We start from the raw sequence: 21270 nt of genomic DNA, 5'->3' as shown, positions 1-21270 counted from the left end.
TTAATTACGTTTTACTTTTTTCAATATAAATATTTCTTCAAATGAATAAATGAAATTGGTTTTCAGCGAAGAAATTCATATTAACGGATGTTTCGAGTTTCGAGATAGGAAGTAAATAACTTTTAATATGATTTAAAACAATACAAAATCAATTTTTCTTAAAAAATGTTTTTATTTTATTTTGAATCAATTTGAAAACTCCATAAAAAACGATTTAAGTATTTTTTATCGTTGATTTTTTTAATCATTTCTCTCTTTCTTTGGAAATTTTATAAATATATTATTTTATTTTGATATGATTTTGCTAAAACTTCTATTTATTTAACAGGTATTTGATTTAACCTTAGCGAAAATTATTTACGTTTAGAGAAAGAAAACATTGAATTTAAATATGAATTTTGCTTTGATTAAACGATGTTGAATTTAGAATATATAACTAAGTCTTAGTTATATTTTATATATTAGTTAGGATTTTTCTATATATTTAATTCATCTTTAATATTAATGTGGTCTATAATTTTTAGAATATTGTAAAGAAAATGTGTAATTTAAATATGATTTGCAATGAATTGTATGCTTATTGATTTATTAGTGCACGTTAATATAATTAACGGTCGTTTCTTGTGGGATTTTGATGGTCTGAGGATGAAATGGGGTTGAAATGAAGGGAATTAGTTGTTATTGGCGTCGGATGCGGGCATATTGTCGAGGCGCGCGGCCGGCGAATAGACAAAATGGCGGCCGGCGGCGTGCCATTTGTTTATAATAAATATCGCAGTCTCTCTCGCACTCTATACTCTCCTTGCCATCCGCCCACTTTCTCTCTCTCTCTCTATCTGCGTCATGAATGTGTGTACATGACAATGATGATGAGGATGATGATGATGTTCATGATGTGTGTGGTTGCTAGGATTGTCCTTTTTCGCGCAACAAATAATGTTGGTCGTTGGAATTTTTTGCGCGGTCGTACGTTCGGTCGGTTGGTCGGTCACGTGGCGCCTAGGCGGATCATAGGTGGTGTTGATGGATTTGGGTGTTTCGTCCAGCATGTGGATAGTGGGTGGATGGGTGGGGTGTGCGAAGGCGGTCTCCGATGGTTCTGGAGGGGAATAAGGCGTGCGCGGGAGGCGGCAGTTTCGGCCCTCCTGCCGCATGCCACAGTTAGTATCGCATCAGACGCGACCGACGTTACATAGGCACGTCTGCTACTGCGCTACGTTTGTTGTTGTTACATACGTGCCGTGCGATCGGCCGATTCCCCATCGAACTCCCACGTGCTCCTCGCGCCGCGCGCGCCAACTCTTCCGACCCCGATCGGACTACAGCCACTAGGCGCAACAAGAACAAATACACGCATAGACTGTTGTTATTGTTGATGTGTTTTGTACTGTTTTGTTGTTGATGTTGTAACTGTTTACCACCACCGTCTTCGACACCTCCTCCCCGAAAGTTCTTACGCGTTCTCATCTTAGTACTGATGTTGTGCGGGTTGTGAAGTTCACCTTTTTGTTTTTCTTGGATTTTAAGGACCTCAGAATGCAGCACGTGTCGGGATCACCGCAGCAGTTCTGCCTGCGCTGGAACAACTACCAGAGTAACCTGACCAACGTCTTCGATCAGCTCCTGCAGAGTGAGTCCTTCGTCGACGTGACTTTGGCGTGCGATGGCCACTCCGTCAAGGCCCACAAGATGGTCCTGTCGGCGTGCAGCCCGTATTTCCAATCCCTCTTCTTCGAAAACCCCTGTCAGCATCCCATTGTTATAATGAGGGACATCAAATGGCCAGAGCTGAAGGCTGCCGTCGAGTTTATGTACAAAGGTGAAATCAATGTCTCCCAAGAGCAAATTGGCCCTCTGCTGAAGGTCGCTGAATCCCTGAAGATCCGTGGTCTGGCCGACGTTAACGGCGAGCAGGACGTCGTTGGTGCCGCCGGTGAGATCACCAGGACCACGGCGAAGCCAACCACGAACCCAGAATGGGAAAGCAGGGAACCTGCCCAAGTGGATAACAATAACCAGCAGCAGCAAACACCGCAGCACAGCAGGGCCAAGAAACGGCGTCGTCCCTCTGGAGAGAGGAGCAGCCTCAGCAGTCCAGCAGAAAGCGCGAGCACAGAGATGCCAGACCCTCCACCGTCCGTGGAGATGTCTCCCGCGACTTCCGCGACACCGCTTCCGGTTTCCGGTTCCACGGAACCGCTGCCCCTCACCATGTCAGCTCTTCCGCCGCAGCCCCAGATCTCCCATGCCACTGATGATCTCGAGATCAAGCCAGGCATCGCAGAGATGATCCGTGAAGAAGAAAGGGTAAGTCCGAAAACATAAATCATAACGAAATCATATAACATATACAAAAAGAGAGCCAGATGGTGCATCTCATCGAAACCAAGTGTGCTTCTTTTTTGGCCACATGCATATATAGAATATACATATATACAAGGAGTGAATTTGTGCGGCAATCGCATTACTTCTAGAGGTTTTGACCCCCTCGTATCCTCTCCCCCACGGTGGTACCGCACTAAATCTCAATAACTTTCGAAACTTGCCACCGATTCAATGATACAATGAGGGGGGCCGCCTTCCCCATTCACGAATTAACTCTGCATCGAATTCCTACTCGACGCGCTTGCATTTATCTCTCCCATCGCATCGTTTCGTATCCGAACGACATTTCCTAAATTCTTCCTTGTGCCCCCCAACAAACAGTTATTTGAGGAAGTTACCATAATCAAAACATTTCAATATACAGATAACACTCGCTCAGATTATCGTCCAAAAGCTCTATATGTTCTTTGCTTAAACCCAAATTAATGAAATAGTATTTGTATTTCAAGAAAATTTCAATCCTAATATAAAATACAGTAACAAAATTAAAAGTTTCACTATTTGATAAAAACCGAAAAAATATGAAATAATCAGAAGGAAGTATATAATAATATAGAAAATTAATATTAATAAATTGTATTTTAACAAAACACATTTGTGTATGAGAACGTACATTTTTATTTAAAAGGAAAAAAATCAACTTATGCAAATGTAAATTTTATATTAATGCTACATAACACAGTACGAAACAAATGTGCATTTGATTTAAATTAATAATATTAATTTGAATAAATATAAAAAAAATAATAATTTCATAGTACTAAGTTATACACTACAAAATTTTATATTAGATAAATCTGATTATTTAATCGTAAAGTCGTATAATGTAAATAGTAAATGAATTAATTAATTTTGATTATATACTTAAAAAAAAACCATAATTGTGTAATATTACAGGCATTACTTTAAAAATACCAAAAATTATTAATAAAATATAGATATATTAGTGAACATTACGAAAAATAATTTTCAAATAAAAAATATTTATGTAATCGATCATAATTTTGAAATATCGAATATAATTTTAAAATGTATTCAGAAATTTGTCAATAAAACGTATAACGTATTTAATAATATTCCCGAGACATCAAAGAAAAACATACTGTTGCCTCCTTTTATTAACTTGCCAAGTAAAATCTTTACGTGAGATCCCGGTAGAGGAAAGATTAGTTCTTTATAAAGTGTAAATTTATGAAATGATAAATTAATTCCTTTCTTCTTCGAAACGATTTTTTTCCCACTTGAAATTTATATCGCTTTAATGTAAATGATTTTTTAAACGTTACAACCCAAAGCTTTCCCTACAAGAATTATTGGGAATTTATTCAAAGCCCTATTCTAACTTTGAAGTGGACTTAGTTGACGTTCCGTTTGTTTTTAAATACTTGTGATATGATGAAAATGAAGCATAAAAAAGATTGGGGTCATTAGCCTGAATGATATTTGGATAATATTTATGATGGGAGCACTTGACCGTAATGAATTAATCACTGTTTAAACGATATTTAGAAGATGAGAATACGCGAGGCGAATACTCACTGAATCCCGGCTATACAGCAGCAGCACAGATTAAATCCGGAAAGATGATTTGTGTATTTTGCTCCAAATTTCATTCTTCTGACATGCACTCTGTTTACTTTTTGTTTTTATTTATTTCCTCCTCTTTCTCTAAATTTAATCTCGAGTTGAACGCTCCTGCTCCGCTGAAAACAAAAACACGCGCTTTATTTTTGGGACGATACAGTTTTCATTCGTAACACTAACGAACAATGGATTTTATCCATTCGATTTATCCAATAAATCTTTAAAGAATATAATTTTATTGTTTTTTTTTACATCTCCGACGAAAATATTTGCTCTCGACGTTTACTCCAGTTTCTCTCTCCGTATACATTTAATCTCGTTAACGACGAAGTCGCTTATAAATTATTATATTTTGTATAAAATATAATTAAATTCGAGTCTCGGAACTAGTGGGGGGCTTCCTTTCGGAAAGTTTTCCCGAGCAAACTTTTTCCACTAAATAATATTAAAATGAAATTCTTGAGAGGAAATTCGCGATTTATTTGCTTATTTATATTATATTACGCATTCGCTTCTCTGAGGGGGGAAAAGATGAACATTTCGAAATCTTGCTAAAGAAAATAATGATATTTAATAGAAAATATCCGGGAAATACTTCCCTTTTGCGCGCGTTCATTGTTCTTAAAGTTCCCAGATTACCAACTACAAGATATATAACTATTTGTGCATTATCATTAGCGTGTATTGTAACGGCGAGTCTGTGCTCCTTTTTTTATATGTACCACCTGCGCCTATAATAATCGTAATTATTGAAAGTTTCGACTGAAAAAAATGATGGTTATATATATATATTTGTGAAAGAGAGGGTTTCGATCGTTTCCGTCTTGAAATTAGATATATTTGGACATCCGTGTAACCTGCAATTTTCTTTCTATGCTTCGTTACATTGTGCCGTGTTCTCTTTGCTACTTGATTACTATTATGCTTCTTCCCAAAAAATTAAGCTTATAAAAATAACAGTAAATTTATTATAAATTCCATTAGTTTTTAGAAAATAACAAAAACATGTATAACAATTAATTCGTAATATTTATTATAGCAAAATCTTGTGGTAAAGTGAACGTGAAAATATTATTGTTACACTGTAAAAGCAAATATTTGCAACTATAAATGTCATTTCTTTGCATTCATACTTTTATTAACTACAATTAAGATTAGGAACCGTTTATACAAGCACAATTGATGTGTAGTTATATAAGTCCGGGCGATATCGCGTTTGTACATTGCTAAGAACACGATAAGGCAACGGCCGTGTTTATTAAAATAATTAACGAATTTCATTACTCGCATTCGTATAGTTTTTTGTTTTGAATGTTTTGTTGTTGTTATTTTGTACTGTTATTCAAATAATTGCGAACTTTCATTACGAACTAGAAAAAAAAGAAGGTATATAATAATAATATGCACGTACAACGTGTATATATGTGTATTCCATTTAGAGTTTCTAATAATCATATTCTTTCTTGTCCGTTCGCCCATTTTTGTTATTTTGCCGTTGTTTTATTGTATTACTCTCGTATATAAAATTACACTTAATCAATGTTATTAGTATACGTGACGCATAATGCCGAGTTTCTAGTAAATTACAATTTCCCGTATTCCGCTGCGTACATATATTGTCTGCACAAATGAAAACTTTTCATTTTATCGTGTACGAAATGAATTATGAATTGAATAACAGGAAAAAAAAATTAGCATGAAATAAATAAATATATATGAAACGAGCGGTAATCAACTCTAAATGGCTGCCGTTAAGATTAAAATGGCTTTCTAAGTTAATGTTCGAACTAATGTTTGGTTTGTACCTTTTTTACAGCTATTGCTTTTTCTATAAGGAAAAGAAACAGTTTGATATTTAACTTGTACTTTGTAGTTACATATTACTTTTGGTAAAAAGTTGGTTTAAAACTATGGAATTAATATTAAATATATTGTTATTAATTCCTGCATGGATGCGCTTTTACTTTTGTTTCAAGTAAAACTGTGTTATTATACCGAAGAACACTGGACTTTAGCGAAGTACTGAAGTATAAAAGGTATTTTTAAAATGTTACAAAACTAAGTCTGAATGTAATAGAAAATAATGCAGGAGATAACGGCACAGAGACTTGATGACATATCCACGGCTATATAAATGGTGTCCATTTTCTGCCTTTAAAACGCGTTATTATCGTAAATACAAAACAAAAGCCTACGAGTCTTATCGATGATTATTTACATTATTATTCACAAATAGAACATAAAGTAAATGGTTCAGAGAAACAACAGTTTAGTTGTAATTAGTTTTAGCGAATTGCCTTCGCTGCTTTTTTTTATGCTGGTGATTATTGTCGGAATTACAGGTGTAATTTTTGTGTGTGTGTATGTTATTATTGTTTGTTATACTTTTTTTTCGTTGTAGTTTAGAGGCCATTTAGTGATAAAATCGTATTGTGCTCAGTGCCGGAGTCTCTTCAAGCACCCGAGGGCCCTGGGCGCAATACAAATTTCGAGGCAATTGAAAGCCCCTGCCTGGACGGCAATCCTAGACAAGGGGAGAGACCACCTTTTATCCACTCCAAGTGGTCCTCCAGTTGACAATAAGCCACAACCAACAGCGCGATCAATTTGCAATAAAATTGCAATTGTATTCATAGAAAAATTCGTACAACTTTAAATCAGAATGCTTAATCCTTGGTATTAAACAGAACAACTTCAAAGAAATATTTAAATAAAAACTGTTGTTTAATATTGAAAGCAGGTTTATTTAATTTTTCATTAAAATTTGTATAAACATTACTCAAAATTAAAATCATATCTTAATTTTATTTGATTATGCCTTATTTGATAATACTTAATTAAAAATTTAACTTAAGAAAGATTAGTAAGAAATAGAAGAAAAAAGCATATATAATTTTAAATATACTAAAATTGATATTAAAAACAAAGAGAATAAAAACTTTTTTGAGAAATGGCGAATGCGTATTAATTAATTATTGTCAATAAATTCTGCGAAACGCAATACTTAAATATATTGTATGTAGACGTGTTTATGGGGAAGTGTCCAATTATATAAACACGTATTTTGTTGTGAAGTTTATTTAATTCTAAATAGAAATAAATGCAAAGACAATAATAACATCTATTGTATTCAGTATTGAAAAAAAAGCTTCTATCTTTCTCCAAATAATCGTAAATGTCATGTATATAATTGCAATTGGCATTTGTGAATAATTAGTAAGACATGTTTATTGATTAAACAAATTCTATGAAAAATGAGACTCAAGTTTTTTTTAATAATTGATATTGATATTTAATATTATGCTTTTAATGAGTTTGTGTATCAAGTCAACCATGAATATCGATTGAATGTATTAATATATGGAAATATATATTTAGTTTGCTATTAATTATTGTATATTTAATTGTAAATTATATAATAATTTCATATTTTTTTATATTTTTTCTGAATATTATTTATTTATATATGTTCGCATCATTGTGTTGTGGTAATAGCTCTATGACGTAAGAGCTAAATTACTGAAAATAAAAGACTGTATATGAAATAAAGGAGTTTTTTTTAATATTTACGCGTTATGGTGTAATGTGTAAAATTGCGATTCGCAACAATGTTTCAGGCCTGACAATAATGCATTATCTCGTTTTTGCTAAATAATAATAAAAGAAGAAAAGGCGAAAGAGAGGAGGATGTGAATTAGGTTGGAGGCGGCTGCAAGAGAGGTTCGTTTATACGTGTGAGAGAAGGAGAGGATGATGGGAATAATGCATGGTAGACGGAGATGAACGTAGAGCAAGAATGAGAAAGAGAGAGAGGTTGATGGGTGGATGGAACGGGGGGCATTAATATTCGCGGCACCCTCGCTTTACAATATAAACTTAGTTACAAAATACATTAAAACTGTTTAATACACACATAAAGTAAATTGTGTGCAGCTCCTCCGGTCTGAGGGGGTGTTTTGGGGGGTTGACGGCGGCGGGCACGTTCTGTCTCCCTGCATTTTATTCGGTTGTATACGGAGTGAGTGTGGGAGAGAGAAAGACAGATTCGTAGAGCGAGCGTTTCAGGGTTGTGGGGAGAGCGAGAGGCTCGTATGTTTGGTGTGTTCGGGTTTGGGTGTTTGGGTGATGCAGCAGCGGCAGCAATGTAACCAACTGCCGGCGGTAATGTGACAATCCTCGTCACAAAACCACCCACCGACGTTCATTCCATATTTATTAAGACACTTTAGTTTTATTGCAGGTCCCTTTCTAAATTGTGACACATTGATATCCTTTTCTCCTCATTTCTTGTTCTTAATAAACTAAGAATGCATTTTCATTCTTCTGGAAGTTTCATTCCACGAGCACATTAAGCCTACTTATCAAGATATTATTACCACACATGAGTACATAATAATGTTCCATATGAAGCTGACTCTTTACTATCATTAACTTCTCAAATACATCTCCACTTTGTCGATCTTCTAAACCAGAAAATTTATTCACACTTCTAATTTCTTTATTTTCAAGATCTAAGACTTTATATGATCAATTTATTAATTATTAGATGTAACGAATCATTGCTGTGGTTACTTATTATATTTATTGACAGTTTACTAAATATATTTTCTTCAAAGCAATAGAAATGTATGAACGTTACCACATCACCCATGTATTTAAACTCTCATCTATACTAATCCAATTAGTAGACATCTATCTGGTCAATACAGACACGAATACTTTGCAAAATTCGTGCAAATTGCAGATCAACCATACATATATGCACAACAGACAGCATTCATCCTCATTATTAATAGGTAAACCTCTATCATGGCCACCCCTTTGTGCATTCCCTTTCATATGTCACCCCATCTTGTTGCTAGGATATAAATACTGGAATCATCATAATCCTCTTAAACGAAAAATATGATTTCAAATTGATCTGCTTGTTACGCTTCAGATTTACACTGATATCCCTTTGCTTTCTCTTACCACAACCCAACTCGTTTAATACTACTAATACATTGTTAACATTCTTTCATTAAATCATTAAATTTAATTAGTCTATGTTGCGAAAATATTATTATTAAATCAATATACTTTTGTATTTTTAAATCGAAAAAATAATATGGTGATAATTATATTTATTGAAAGATTTTGTTGTTATATAAATAATTACATATAAAATACATGACTAAAACCGTAAGTTTTTCCGTATGATTTTTGGTTTGCATTAAAAGAATGAGCACATCTAGTAGTAAAATTTCGACGTCACGGAGTTTGTCTTTCGTAATAATTTACTATATGAGTAATGATGTTGGAGTCATTGACCATCATTACATTGTTTTGCATATATAAACTTTCTTGGCAACCAGCAAATGGTACACAGAGCCAAATATTATTATTACTTGTGTTAACAAAGAAAAAATAAAATAAAAGTAAATAACTTGCAGAGAAGTGAGCAGCTTGGACAGTATCGAATGCAAAATCTTAACGTGAAATGAATGTTAAAGCCTGTGCGACGGGAGAAATGCAGTAGAAAAACACGCACATTATGGTTAGTCAATGAAGATTATGTTTATTTTTTATTAAAATTTATATAGCCTATCGCAGCTGTCGATGGTTATAAAATTTATGACCGAATCGGAAAGAAAAGAAGAATCCCGATGCCGGGAATGCAGGCAACAATAAAATATGTAATGTTAATCCGTGGCGCGTTATTAGATTCATGCAAATTTCCTTGCGACATAAAGAAAGATATGGTCAGAAAAAAGTGCGTCATGAAACGAAAGACAATTTGGAAAGATAATTGCGAATTTGTATTATTTTTTCATTGATATTTGCCGAATAATTTGCACGCGTTATATTAATGAATCGAAATTGACAACAATATTGAGCATATTTATCTTGTTATTAATAAGATCGTTGGATAACAGAGTAACGAAGAAGGAAATTGATATTATGTGTTATTTCGTGTGAATTGCTTGCATACAATATATATACATTTCGGGGTTAATAAGTTATCTGAGTTTATTATTGATATTATTTTGGTTGGGAAAAGGAGTGAGGATTATTTTATGGCATGGGTGAAGAAGTGAGATGGAGATGGGGCATATTTATTATTAACAAAAAAAAAATATTATTTGGAAATTATAGTACTTATCTGGCCTGTTTCATTACCGACACGTTTTATGTAATCCTGCGTTTTAATTTCCTATTTGGCGGAGGAAGAATTACATAAACTGAGCGTAATGTTAATAATATAATACCGACGGTTTTTCCCTAACAACTGGCAAATATCAATACGCTCATTCACTGATGCTGCATTTGAACGGAACCGATTTGGAATTTATCCAAAATCCCCGGCTATTATTTAAACAACGTTTTAAAATTAATTCGTAACATGGCTAATTACAGATCCAATCAATAATTATTACGTATTTAATTTAATATGGTGTGCATAGACGAGCGATATAAATGTATGTGTGTATGTTGTAGTATGCAACTTGTTTTTTTTTTCTGTGATTGCTAATTACGATCCTCCGATAACAACCAAACAACGCCCAGAAATTGACTTAATCCAGACATTGGCTTTTGGGACCATCCGAATTGTACGCTATTGCGTATTTCAATTCTATTGGAAATAAATTGGATTGCGTAATTTATATAAATCTATTTTAGCATAGCCATGCAATAAATATGCATAACGCAATTTAATTTAATCATTTATTTTGATAACTGCACGATTGGCGTTTCGTTCTAAGTTATTATACAAAAAACACTTTCGTGCAATTTCGTTTCTCAGGTTCATCGATTGATATCTTACAGAATTACATATTTTTTTTATTTGTAGGAATAACTTGAGTTTAAATTTTAACCAATAAAATACAACTTACGATTATTTTGTTTAAAAATATCTAGCAAAACTTATTACAAAATTAAAAAGGATGCTTTTTTAATATAATGACGGTATTACGTTATAACAACTCAAATATTGTTATGTTAAAATTAAATCGGAATGATCAGAAAGTTTTAAGTTATTTGATTTAATCTGCTTTATTATGAATTAAAAACAGTTATTAATAAACCTAAATATTTTTTATAAAGAATATCCCGAAACAAATTAAAAGTTTTTTAAAACTTTTTTATGTTTCTAGCAATTATTTTAATTTTTTTTTTCTGTAAATATGAAGCATACCAAAATTATTTAAAATTTGTTGCTTATTATTACGATTTTTTCAGTTTTCATGGTTTGAATTCAAGATAAATTAAGATAACTTGCAGGTATTGTTTTATTATAAGAGAAATTGTTTTATTTCTTATCATTTTTATTTTCTTATCCACTAAAAAATCAACGTTTGAGAGGAAACATAGATACTATCATTTTTTTTACAAATGTCAAAGGTTTCTAGGCTTTATATTGATGATGTCGCTGGTTTGTAATTAGCAATCGCATGAAGACATTGAACTATAATGAAATATCAATGTTTTTTGTTATGTTTAACAGACATTTCTATTGTAAATGTAGAGTTTTAGAATATGGTCATAAAGTCGGAAGTCACAAAGATTTTTAGAAACCCTTACTTCGAACCTTTCTTTTGAATGAAGCTATTTATTGAGCCTGGTATTTTCAATACTCAAGACTATTTGCACCTGTGAAAACTTGAAGAAAGTTTACTATATATAACCAAGGATTTAAAGAAAGCAATAATTATTTGCTTTAAATGTAATATAATTATTTTGGATTAAGAATTTTAGATTTTATTTGTTAATTGGAATTACTAAGAAATATATTACATTTGTTAGTTCTTTTTTTCAACGGAAATCGTTGTCCTTGAATGTGTAGCGGGCTGAAAAGTCGCTAATTGAGTGGCCATTTTGTTGTTCATGTTGCCCTGAATGCGCGTATTTACTTAACAAATATTATCTAGGCTGGCTGCGAAGGAATAGGTAAACTTTATTTATGTTTTGTATTCAGTTGACGAAAATTGCGTATGAAAAACAGCATGTTATATGCGTAGGCGTTAATTTACACAAATTTGATGTGGCGATTTTCGAGGGCGGACGTTAATTTTTCGTTTTTCGCGGCATCCGCGATTGATAAGCTGGCTATTAAATTATAATTAGCGAAAGTGGCGGTGGGGGCGGGGGCGATACAGCCGCGGGGCGCATAAATAAAACAATTTAAATAAACAGCGTTTCAACAGAGCCCGTATGTGTGTGAAATCCAGCGTTTAATGCGAACCCGGACTGATATCGCGCTCAGTTTGCATTATGTTGTACGCCGTGCGGTCGTTTTTGGATCGACGCCGCCGCCGCCCCCAGCGTTGGCAGCCGCCCCACGAACGGCGAAAGTTTAATCCCGGCTGCGGCGTAAATCAGCGCCCCTCTTTCGTGTAACGTACTACACTCATCTTCATCCACAACTTGTGGCGCGTCGATTCCGCCACCTTCGGCGCCACGACCGCCCCCCGGTTTTCTACATTGTTACGGCCGCCGCAACACATTCCATATTACCTCGTGCTGAAACTCATAATATGGCACACTTAAAAATAAACCTTCATTGTTCCCTCAATCCCCATCCCACAACCCGAACGTTTACGAGGGATAAAGAGCGCAACATTATCTTCTCTTCACTCCTAAACGTCGTTTCTCCGAAACCAACCCCCGCATGCACAGAGTTGCGCGTGCTTCGATAACAACCAACAGACAAACTAACAGAAAAAAAATACCTACATATACACATACACAACATTTTGCTTCTTTCTGTATATACACCCTTTTTAAGCGTCGCAACTAAAAACGTAAAACCTTCATCAACTTAATTGCTGTTTTACATTATACAAATTATTTAAAATGCATTCAGACTAAAGCTAAAACTGTTTATTTTATTATAGAAAACACATTTTCCTAATGCACAAACATAATAAGTTTATAATTATATTTAATTTCACTTAAACCGTTATTTCATTTAGAAGTTTTAAACAGCGTTCAACACCTCATATTACAATTTCCAATTTAGTTTAATACTAATATAATAAATTATGATTTCAGTGCATTGAATATTTTTATTAAAATATGTAAAGAAGTAATGTAAAACACATCAAGTTTGTTATAATATTTAGAAATTCTCTATTTTCTTTGTAGAAGAAAGCTTCGCAAATGAAAAGATTAAATTGTCATCATGCAATTTCTATTTTATAGTATGCGAATTATTCAAATGCATTCAAAGTGATGCTAAAACAGTTTTCTCTAAAACATTTCACTAATGAACAAACTTATGCAATATTCTAACGAAATTCTATTATTTAATATTGTTTGTAAAATATAATGATTTCTTTCAAATGATTGAATTTTTTATATATAGGAAATAGAAATTTCTTGCTTTTTTTTTGTAAAAATCGATGGTTAGTTACATTCCGAGGGGAATGCTGACAAGCGTGTCAGTTTAAATGCCCGTTTGGATTACGCCATAAAATTGCTTTGGCTACACTTTGTACTACTGACATAAATTTCTGCAAATGTGATGATTAAAGCTACATATAAAAATGAAAATAATTTTGATTACTGATAATTTAAGATGATAAAATTATTTTTATAAATGGATCTAAAAGTTTTATTGTATGAATTGCATATATATTATTATTAATTAAATTATTAAGTATAAACTTATAAAATAGGGCAAAAACACCTATGGTTAATAACTCTTTGAAGCAGTTGATGTTGAATTGAGTTTTTTTTAAATTTTGTAATTTTACTGTTTCAATAAATATTATTATTACTTATAAAATGAGATTAATTAATATTTCTTATTATATCAGCTTTATGATCTAATTCAATCAATTTGGGTTAAAATGTTTTTATATAGTTAATTTTGTCGGATAATCGATGTGTGCGGACGTGAATTTAATTACCACATTGTTCTCTGGTAAATATTAAAATGTCGATGCAGATCTATTAACGTCAGAAATAACAATATTTCACTGAAATCATTAACATATATTTTTAATATTACTTATGAGTTGAAGATCCAATATAATTAGAAATTTTGTAGAAAATGCAAATTATAAATATTTAATAAAAAAATAAGTTTGTAACATTATTTCAGGAGAAAAGAAGCAAAAGAAGAATTCATAACTAAATGTTTATTGACATTTGTAAATAATTTGCACAAAGAAACATTATGATATATCTAAAATATATAATCGAGAGCAAGTGGTTAACAAAAGGCCACCGACCATCATGCTGCCATATCAGAACGAATGGAAAGCATAACAAAAATATTATTACATAACTCGTTGATAAAAGTATGCTGCCTCTTTTTTTTATTTAACATTATTTAATCTGGAAGGAACTTCGAGCAGATTTTCTAGTCGAATTAAACATTTATTATCGTTAAGACACACGACGTGCGCGACTTGGGCGAAGCGCGCACGCGTGTCTATGTATGTATGTGTGTGACACAAATTGCTTGTTACAAAATATACAAACATTTCAGGATTGCTTAATCCGTAATTTATTTATAAACGAGACATGTACATTTAAATTAATGAAATGCATTAATTGGATACTTGGAATATCCTCATTCTAGTAACGATATTCCCAGTTATTAAAATTTAAAAAGTTACAAAATAAATATGCCAACTGACGATAAATATAAATTGAAATTTAGTAATATTATGATGATTTGCTAGTTTGAAAATAAACATGCAGAATTTGGTAATCGATTAAAAAAGGAAATAATAAATATGTAGAAATTATTATTTGTAAGCAAAATGGAAAATAATATTTATTATTAACGATAAATAAACGTAATTAGTTTTGCGATAAGGCAATAATAAATAAAACATGTTGTTGGAAAATAAGTTGCAACGAAGTGAAGTAACGTACGGAAAACGAGTAAAAATTGTATGTGTATGCATGGTAGAGTAAAGAAAAGTGGATACAGATTTCTAATACTATTTTATTGAAATAATGTTTATATCATGGTTAAATATAGACGTGCAATTGTAATGCGAACTCCAGAAATATGCATGCAAGGAATATATACGCATGAAAGTACATAAAAAAAGAAGAATAATTCTATATTCACATATTAATAATGTATTATTGGCATAGAGAATTGTATCGTATCGTATTTCCTTTTTGTGCTTGAATGTGTATATGTATTATACGTATATGTAAGCGTGTGTGTACTTGCAGGCATATGTTTTAAAATGAGAACAGCTGGACGCATTTTGTACATCAACACAATGAGACTTAGATTATTAATGCGCAATAAATATAAAAAGGAAGGAGGAATGTAAAGCGTAAGAAAAAGTAAATAAAGTAATAATAATAACAAGGCACACTAGAATATGATAATCATAACGAAAGAAAGAAACGTGTAACAAGGAAGTGGATCGGCAATAACAACATTTATTTACTTGACGTGGCAGGAAAAAAGTATGTTGTGTGGAAGGAGTTAAAATAAATAATATATTTTAATAATAAATGGAATCGATATTGGTGGAGTCGTGTTGCGGTATTTCATTTTGTATGGCGTTTTATTCGGAAACGATTTTGCGAATTCCAGTGGTTTTATAAAAGCCCATCTCTTGTTGAAGAAATAAATTACAATTCGCGTAACAAATATTAATGTACTAAATAAGTAACAAATCATTTTGTTACTATCTTTATATAATTAATAAGTTGACAAACCCACATTTTCAACATAAGTGACATATTCTAAGAGAAAATAACCAATCTTAGGGACACATGTTGCTTAATATTTATAAGTTGTCAAATCTTACATATATATAATTATAGTAAAATTTTTGTGTGGTAAATATAGATCGCATAAAAAAATCGCACAAAAAAAATATTCGAAATTTTCATAAATTGTTACATATAACAAATAACTTTGTAGAATATATTACAGAAACTTTTTTTATGCGAAGTATTTAGAAAATACGTCAAAGATTTACGAAATACATGAGAAAATGCATCCAAACAAAATAAGTAATTAAATTACACATAGAAACATTTTTAAAATATTTTATTTCTCATTGTACATATGGAGAAATTTTCAAAATGCGACTACATAATTCACTGCTACTCGTGTTAATCCAAAACGCGTATCTTCTTGTGATGAATTGGTTCAAAATCGACTAACAAAATCATTTGAGCAGGCTGGAATTGGTTGTATTTCATATACCGCATAAAAAAGGACCGCACAAAAACTGGTTCTACTGTATATTTTTAGATGGGACTACTATTTGGTATAGTTCTCATATAAGTTTCATAAATTTCATAATAGTAAGTTTAAATTATTTCTTTTATTGTTTTCTTCTTAAATGTATATCTAAAAACATGCTAATAGCAATGACTAAGTATTTATAAGTTTCTTGATGATCAATAAACATATTATTTAGAAAATATTGATGTTTATATTTCTTTTCGTAATACAGGTATAAACAAATTCTATAGGAAAAAAAACAAAGATAAATAACTATGAGTGTATGTATGACATAATTGTACATTCATTCGCATTGATTTTGTATAATTACAAGAATTACAAGGAAGTCTGTTTCTCTATTGTTCCTTTGTTAATTGACTTACTATAAATAAAATCCAATATCACACCAGATTTACCCTTATCTCTTTACTGGCGTCCAATTGGTGACGCCAAGTTCCATGATTATATATTCAAATTACAACATAAATATACTATTATATAATAATTTTTATTTAACCATTTAAATCATGACATGCTATTCTAAAGTTACATAATAGATAAATAATTATATGACAGATTTATAAAGAGGATCAAGTGAATCAGTTCTTTAAATTGTCTTTGTAGCAGACTATATTGCCTTGTCCTGTATTTGTCCTGCTACATTCGCATAGATTTCTTCTGAATCTCCAGACCTCCATAAATTATTCAAAAATATGGAGACGACGTAAGTCGAGGAAATACCTCTACTGTCATTTAGGAGATTGCTATTGAGGTGTTTCAAGCTCCTTTTTTCTTTCTTCATTTTTATTTGCGTTGCTGCTACATCTACACGAACGTTTAACACGCCGCTCCGCAGCGGACTCTTTGATGACGCCACAAAACCGAGGAGATTTTAAGGCCACGTAGATGGTTATGCCTTAATAAAACTGTTACTGTGTGCTTTTTTTTGGGATGATTGCTGCTGCAGTCGGAATCTGCACGACCGTTTAACACGTTTCCACAAATTACTAATGACACGAATCGCGGCTTTCGCATTTCAGAACTACACAAGATTTTAACGTTACTATATCATAAAGTTTATAAAGTGATGTTTAGATCTTTTAGAAGATGGTGTAAGTTTAAGAAGTCGTTGTTATTATATTGATTAATTTGAATATTTATATCAAATAATTCAACAAAATTTATTTTGAATTATATTATTACGATTTTATAAACGATAATATAGAAATGTACTTTACATTATTTGTGAGAAAATTATTCAGAAATGAATACATGGAAATTATACTGATTAATCAATTTAATATTTAAATATTTGTAGCAGTTGAATTTTATTTTATTTTATTTTTGAGGAACTTAATACAAATTATTTTTATATTGTAATTTATTGTTGCTATAAATATTAATATTTTATATAATTATATCAGTTTTAAACTTCTTCATAATAATTTTTAATAACTATTTTATATAATTGTCTGTCCAGTGTTTTTCATTTGTCAAACGTTGATATAACATTTATATATTATCATAATTAATAATTGTAAAAAAAATAAGTTCTGTTGAAAGACATATAGAAAATTAAGTAACTTTAAAATTAATTTTAGGAATATAAATATGGGCGCTTGTTTTTTTTTGTTATTATTATAAAAGCGCAGAGTAACACTCTTGAAGTGATTTACGTTTGGAAATTAAAAAAAAAATACACGGAAAGTATGGAATAAGTTTTGAATGGAATGGTGAAGAGCTTCACTATAAATAAATGGTTGGAGTGCTTGTATATCACGTTCGTACACGCTTATATATATATATGGTCGTTCTTCTTCTTGCCTCGTCTACTATCTATATTTAAATAATAAATGAAGTAGATCGAATATGTTGTATTTTATAAATACACGCGGATCACACGACCCTTGTGCTTGGCCTCTTCTGTTTACAATAATCACTTTTATATTTATAATATTGATATATTTATATAGTTATTTATTTATCACGCACACAGCACACACACACACACACAAAACAAACTCTCTTCTATAAATCACGAAAACAACGCACTCAGTTTAATATTTTATTATCAGCTCTTTTTCCATTTCCATTTTTATTATTGGAAATAAATATATTTATGTACGTACACAGACATACATACACCACATCACACTATGCATATACACCAGAGAGTTCTGGCTATAGCCGTGTATTTTTTTTTTCGATTGCAGCATTCCAAACTCTAAACGGAAATTTATATTTAAAATAAAAGAGCACAGATAACGCAAATATAGTTTTTGATTTATTCCGGTAATTCTTTTTGTTTACCTCGAAACAGCGCCTTTCGCTTAAACCCAATTGCAAACGCGATTTATCTGCTTCTACCTTCAATTATTTCATTTCATTTTAAATATAAATAGTTTATAGGTTCATGAAAACACTCGTAAATATATACATTAAATTAGGTAAAAACTGATATTATCGATTTTGTTGTAATGAAAACGCGAAACACGTATATAGTTTTTATTTAAAATATTTTAGAAAGGACAGCAGTATTTATGCTTTTGATCTTCGAAAGTTGGTGAAATAATACATTCATTCAATAAATAAGTTTGTTTATCATTATACTTTATAATAGTGACAAAGTGTGGGTCAGAAAGTTAATGACAGATAAATTCTTGGTGTTTTTCTACACATACCCGATCTTCGGTGTGTCGCAGAAACTTTTTATGTCGAAAAGTGGAGGGTCGCGGTTTGAGAACACTGCTTTATAATATCAATAATTTATAAATGTATTTTTTAATGAAATCGGAGTCATCATAATAACTTTGTTTATGAATACAGTAGTAGTTGGTTAAATTTCCATAGAATATAATAGAATTTGCAAATCCGGCCGTAAATAAAGTGGATTTAGTTTACAAATATAAGTCTTTCGTTGAAAAATAAATACCACTAAATTTGTATACAAAAGAAAATTATTATTCTATTATTGTACTTATATAGTAAATCTTCTATCTCCGTTTCTTCCTACGAAGAATTCTAATTTCGCTTTAATTCCTTATAAACGTTTACTTATCTCTTTTTCTACATTGTGGTTTATACGAAACCATAAGAATATATAGTCTGAAACACTTATACAAATACCTTGAGAATTTAATATGAGTTGTACATATAATCAATAAATATTAGCTTTTTTCTGTTTAAGGTTAATTTAAATTTTAATTATAAACATATAGTAAAGTGCATTCGAAGTACGCAATGTCCATAATTATAAGTAATTTACCAAATGCTATAAAAGTGAACATACATATTAATTATATTATTTAAAGATAACAACAAATACAATTTTCTATATTTAAAATAATTTTATAATAACGTAACTAGATTGCAATATCAATTATTTTTTAAAATTAATTAGACGAATCAGAAATTTAATATTTATATATTTACTATCAAAATGTACATTACTTAAGCAATTGACTTATGTAATCTACTTTTTTTTTCTAACTTTTTGTTAGTGATATTGAGACTAATTTCGATAATTTAAGAAACAATATTTTATTTGTATGTAATATGTGTACATTTTCAAATAGCTACCAATAGTTAAAAACAAGTAACAAGCAAGACGAAAGTAATGACTGAAACGAATGCATTCAAATGCAAATGGAAAGTAAAAATATTCAAGAAGTTCCATTCTATTATATTTTTCCTTTCGTCTTTTCCTTCCAAGTTTTGAGTGTGATAAATTCGACCTAATATTAGACAAGAATTTCTACCTGAAGGGATATCCCAGAAGGGTCCCACTTTTTCCGAGTTTGAAGACCTACAACTAATATCTTTCTTGGAAGTATCGTCTTATTTGCTTTATGTATTATAATACATATCAAAATTTGCAGTTGAATATCGAATTTCCTACTTTAGTCCTACAATTTGTTAGGTAATTATGTAGTTAGACGTTGCATAACGGCTTGTAATTGCTTGTATCCACGTGGTTCCTGAAATTACTGTACATGATATATATTTATTAAAACATACATAAAATACTTGTTGGTTGTATTTTATTTGTCAAAAGTTTAGCCTGTTGTTTCCTCCTCACGGCAGGTTTATTTTGAGGGAGAAAACATATTTCCGGTTACAAAAGAGGGTCCTAACAGAACAGTTCATCTCTGCCCTTCACTTTCAACTGAACGAAAAGCATTATTTGTAAATTATAAAATGTTTGTAATAAACATCTAATTTTGTTTTTTAATTTGCCAGTTGAACGAAACAACTATGCATTTTTGTTGTTGTCTGCTTTCCAGGAAATCTAATAGCGCGACCAATAAATAAACATTCGTTATTATTAATAATGTTGTTGATAACAATTACGTAACATCAAATTCGACATGGAAACACGCAATTTCTACTCCTCTTCCTTGCAACTCAAATAAAAAAAAATAGTTGCGCAACGTTGTTTGTTCGTGTGTTTCTTTTTGTTGTTAAGTTTGCTCTCCTGACGATTTCAATGTCGGTGCTCCCTTCGAACGCCGCATGACGCGAGGGGGTTCGAATTTATTAAATTAAAAAAATAAATAACTAAAAAATGAAGTATAGAAGGATGGATGAAAAAAAATAAATAAAACGAAATACGTGGCTCTGTATGAAAGGAAAATATAAATTCAAAATATTAAAACTCCCCCTTCGGATATAATTGACGCTATTGTTCTTGTATCCCTATAGGGGCTGCCCATATGGCCCATTTTTATTTACACGTACTATTTATGTATTTCATCTCGTTCTCTCGCACTGTACGCACATGCATTCGGTTCTCCTCTCAAGCCCGACTCCCGAATCGGTTACGTAATGTATTTATACATTTTCCCCCTTTTCATTCACGTCGAGAGCTTCGAGCGGGAAATAAATTTGAAAAGAGAGAAAGAAGACAAATAAAAATAAAGCAAGAAAGAAAAAAATGTGATTATTATTTGTCGTCGATGTAGAAGAGAGAGAAAGATAGGAGAGAACGTGAATATATGGGAAAACTGGTATGCATGGAGGAACGGAGAGGACCTATGTGTCTGCTCCTCTCTTGCGCTCGCAATGAAATATTGTGTTTTGAAATGGCCTCTGGCCGTAGTTAATTA

General features: G+C 31.5%; 1 protein-coding gene across 2 annotated transcripts in view; it reads left to right on the top strand.

Annotated features, from left to right (window-relative positions):
* Positions 1-1131: 1131 nt before the first annotated feature.
* The window catches only part of LOC108559070 (protein bric-a-brac 1-like), a 192733-nt gene continuing 172594 nt past the window's right edge, over positions 1132-21270 (top strand). For both annotated transcript variants that reach the window (XM_017916199.1, XM_017916198.1), the window contains exon 1: positions 1132-2307. In XM_017916199.1, coding sequence (XP_017771688.1) covers positions 1537-2307 — 771 coding nt within the window. In that variant the 5' untranslated portion in view covers positions 1132-1536. The remainder of the gene's footprint in view (positions 2308-21270) is intronic.

This window comes from Nicrophorus vespilloides, unplaced genomic scaffold, assembly GCF_001412225.1.
Source record: "Nicrophorus vespilloides isolate i.1.1-1 unplaced genomic scaffold, Nicve_v1.0, whole genome shotgun sequence".
Taxonomy (NCBI): Eukaryota; Metazoa; Arthropoda; class Insecta; order Coleoptera; family Silphidae; genus Nicrophorus; species Nicrophorus vespilloides.
This window is presented reverse-complemented; position numbering and strand designations above follow the sequence as displayed.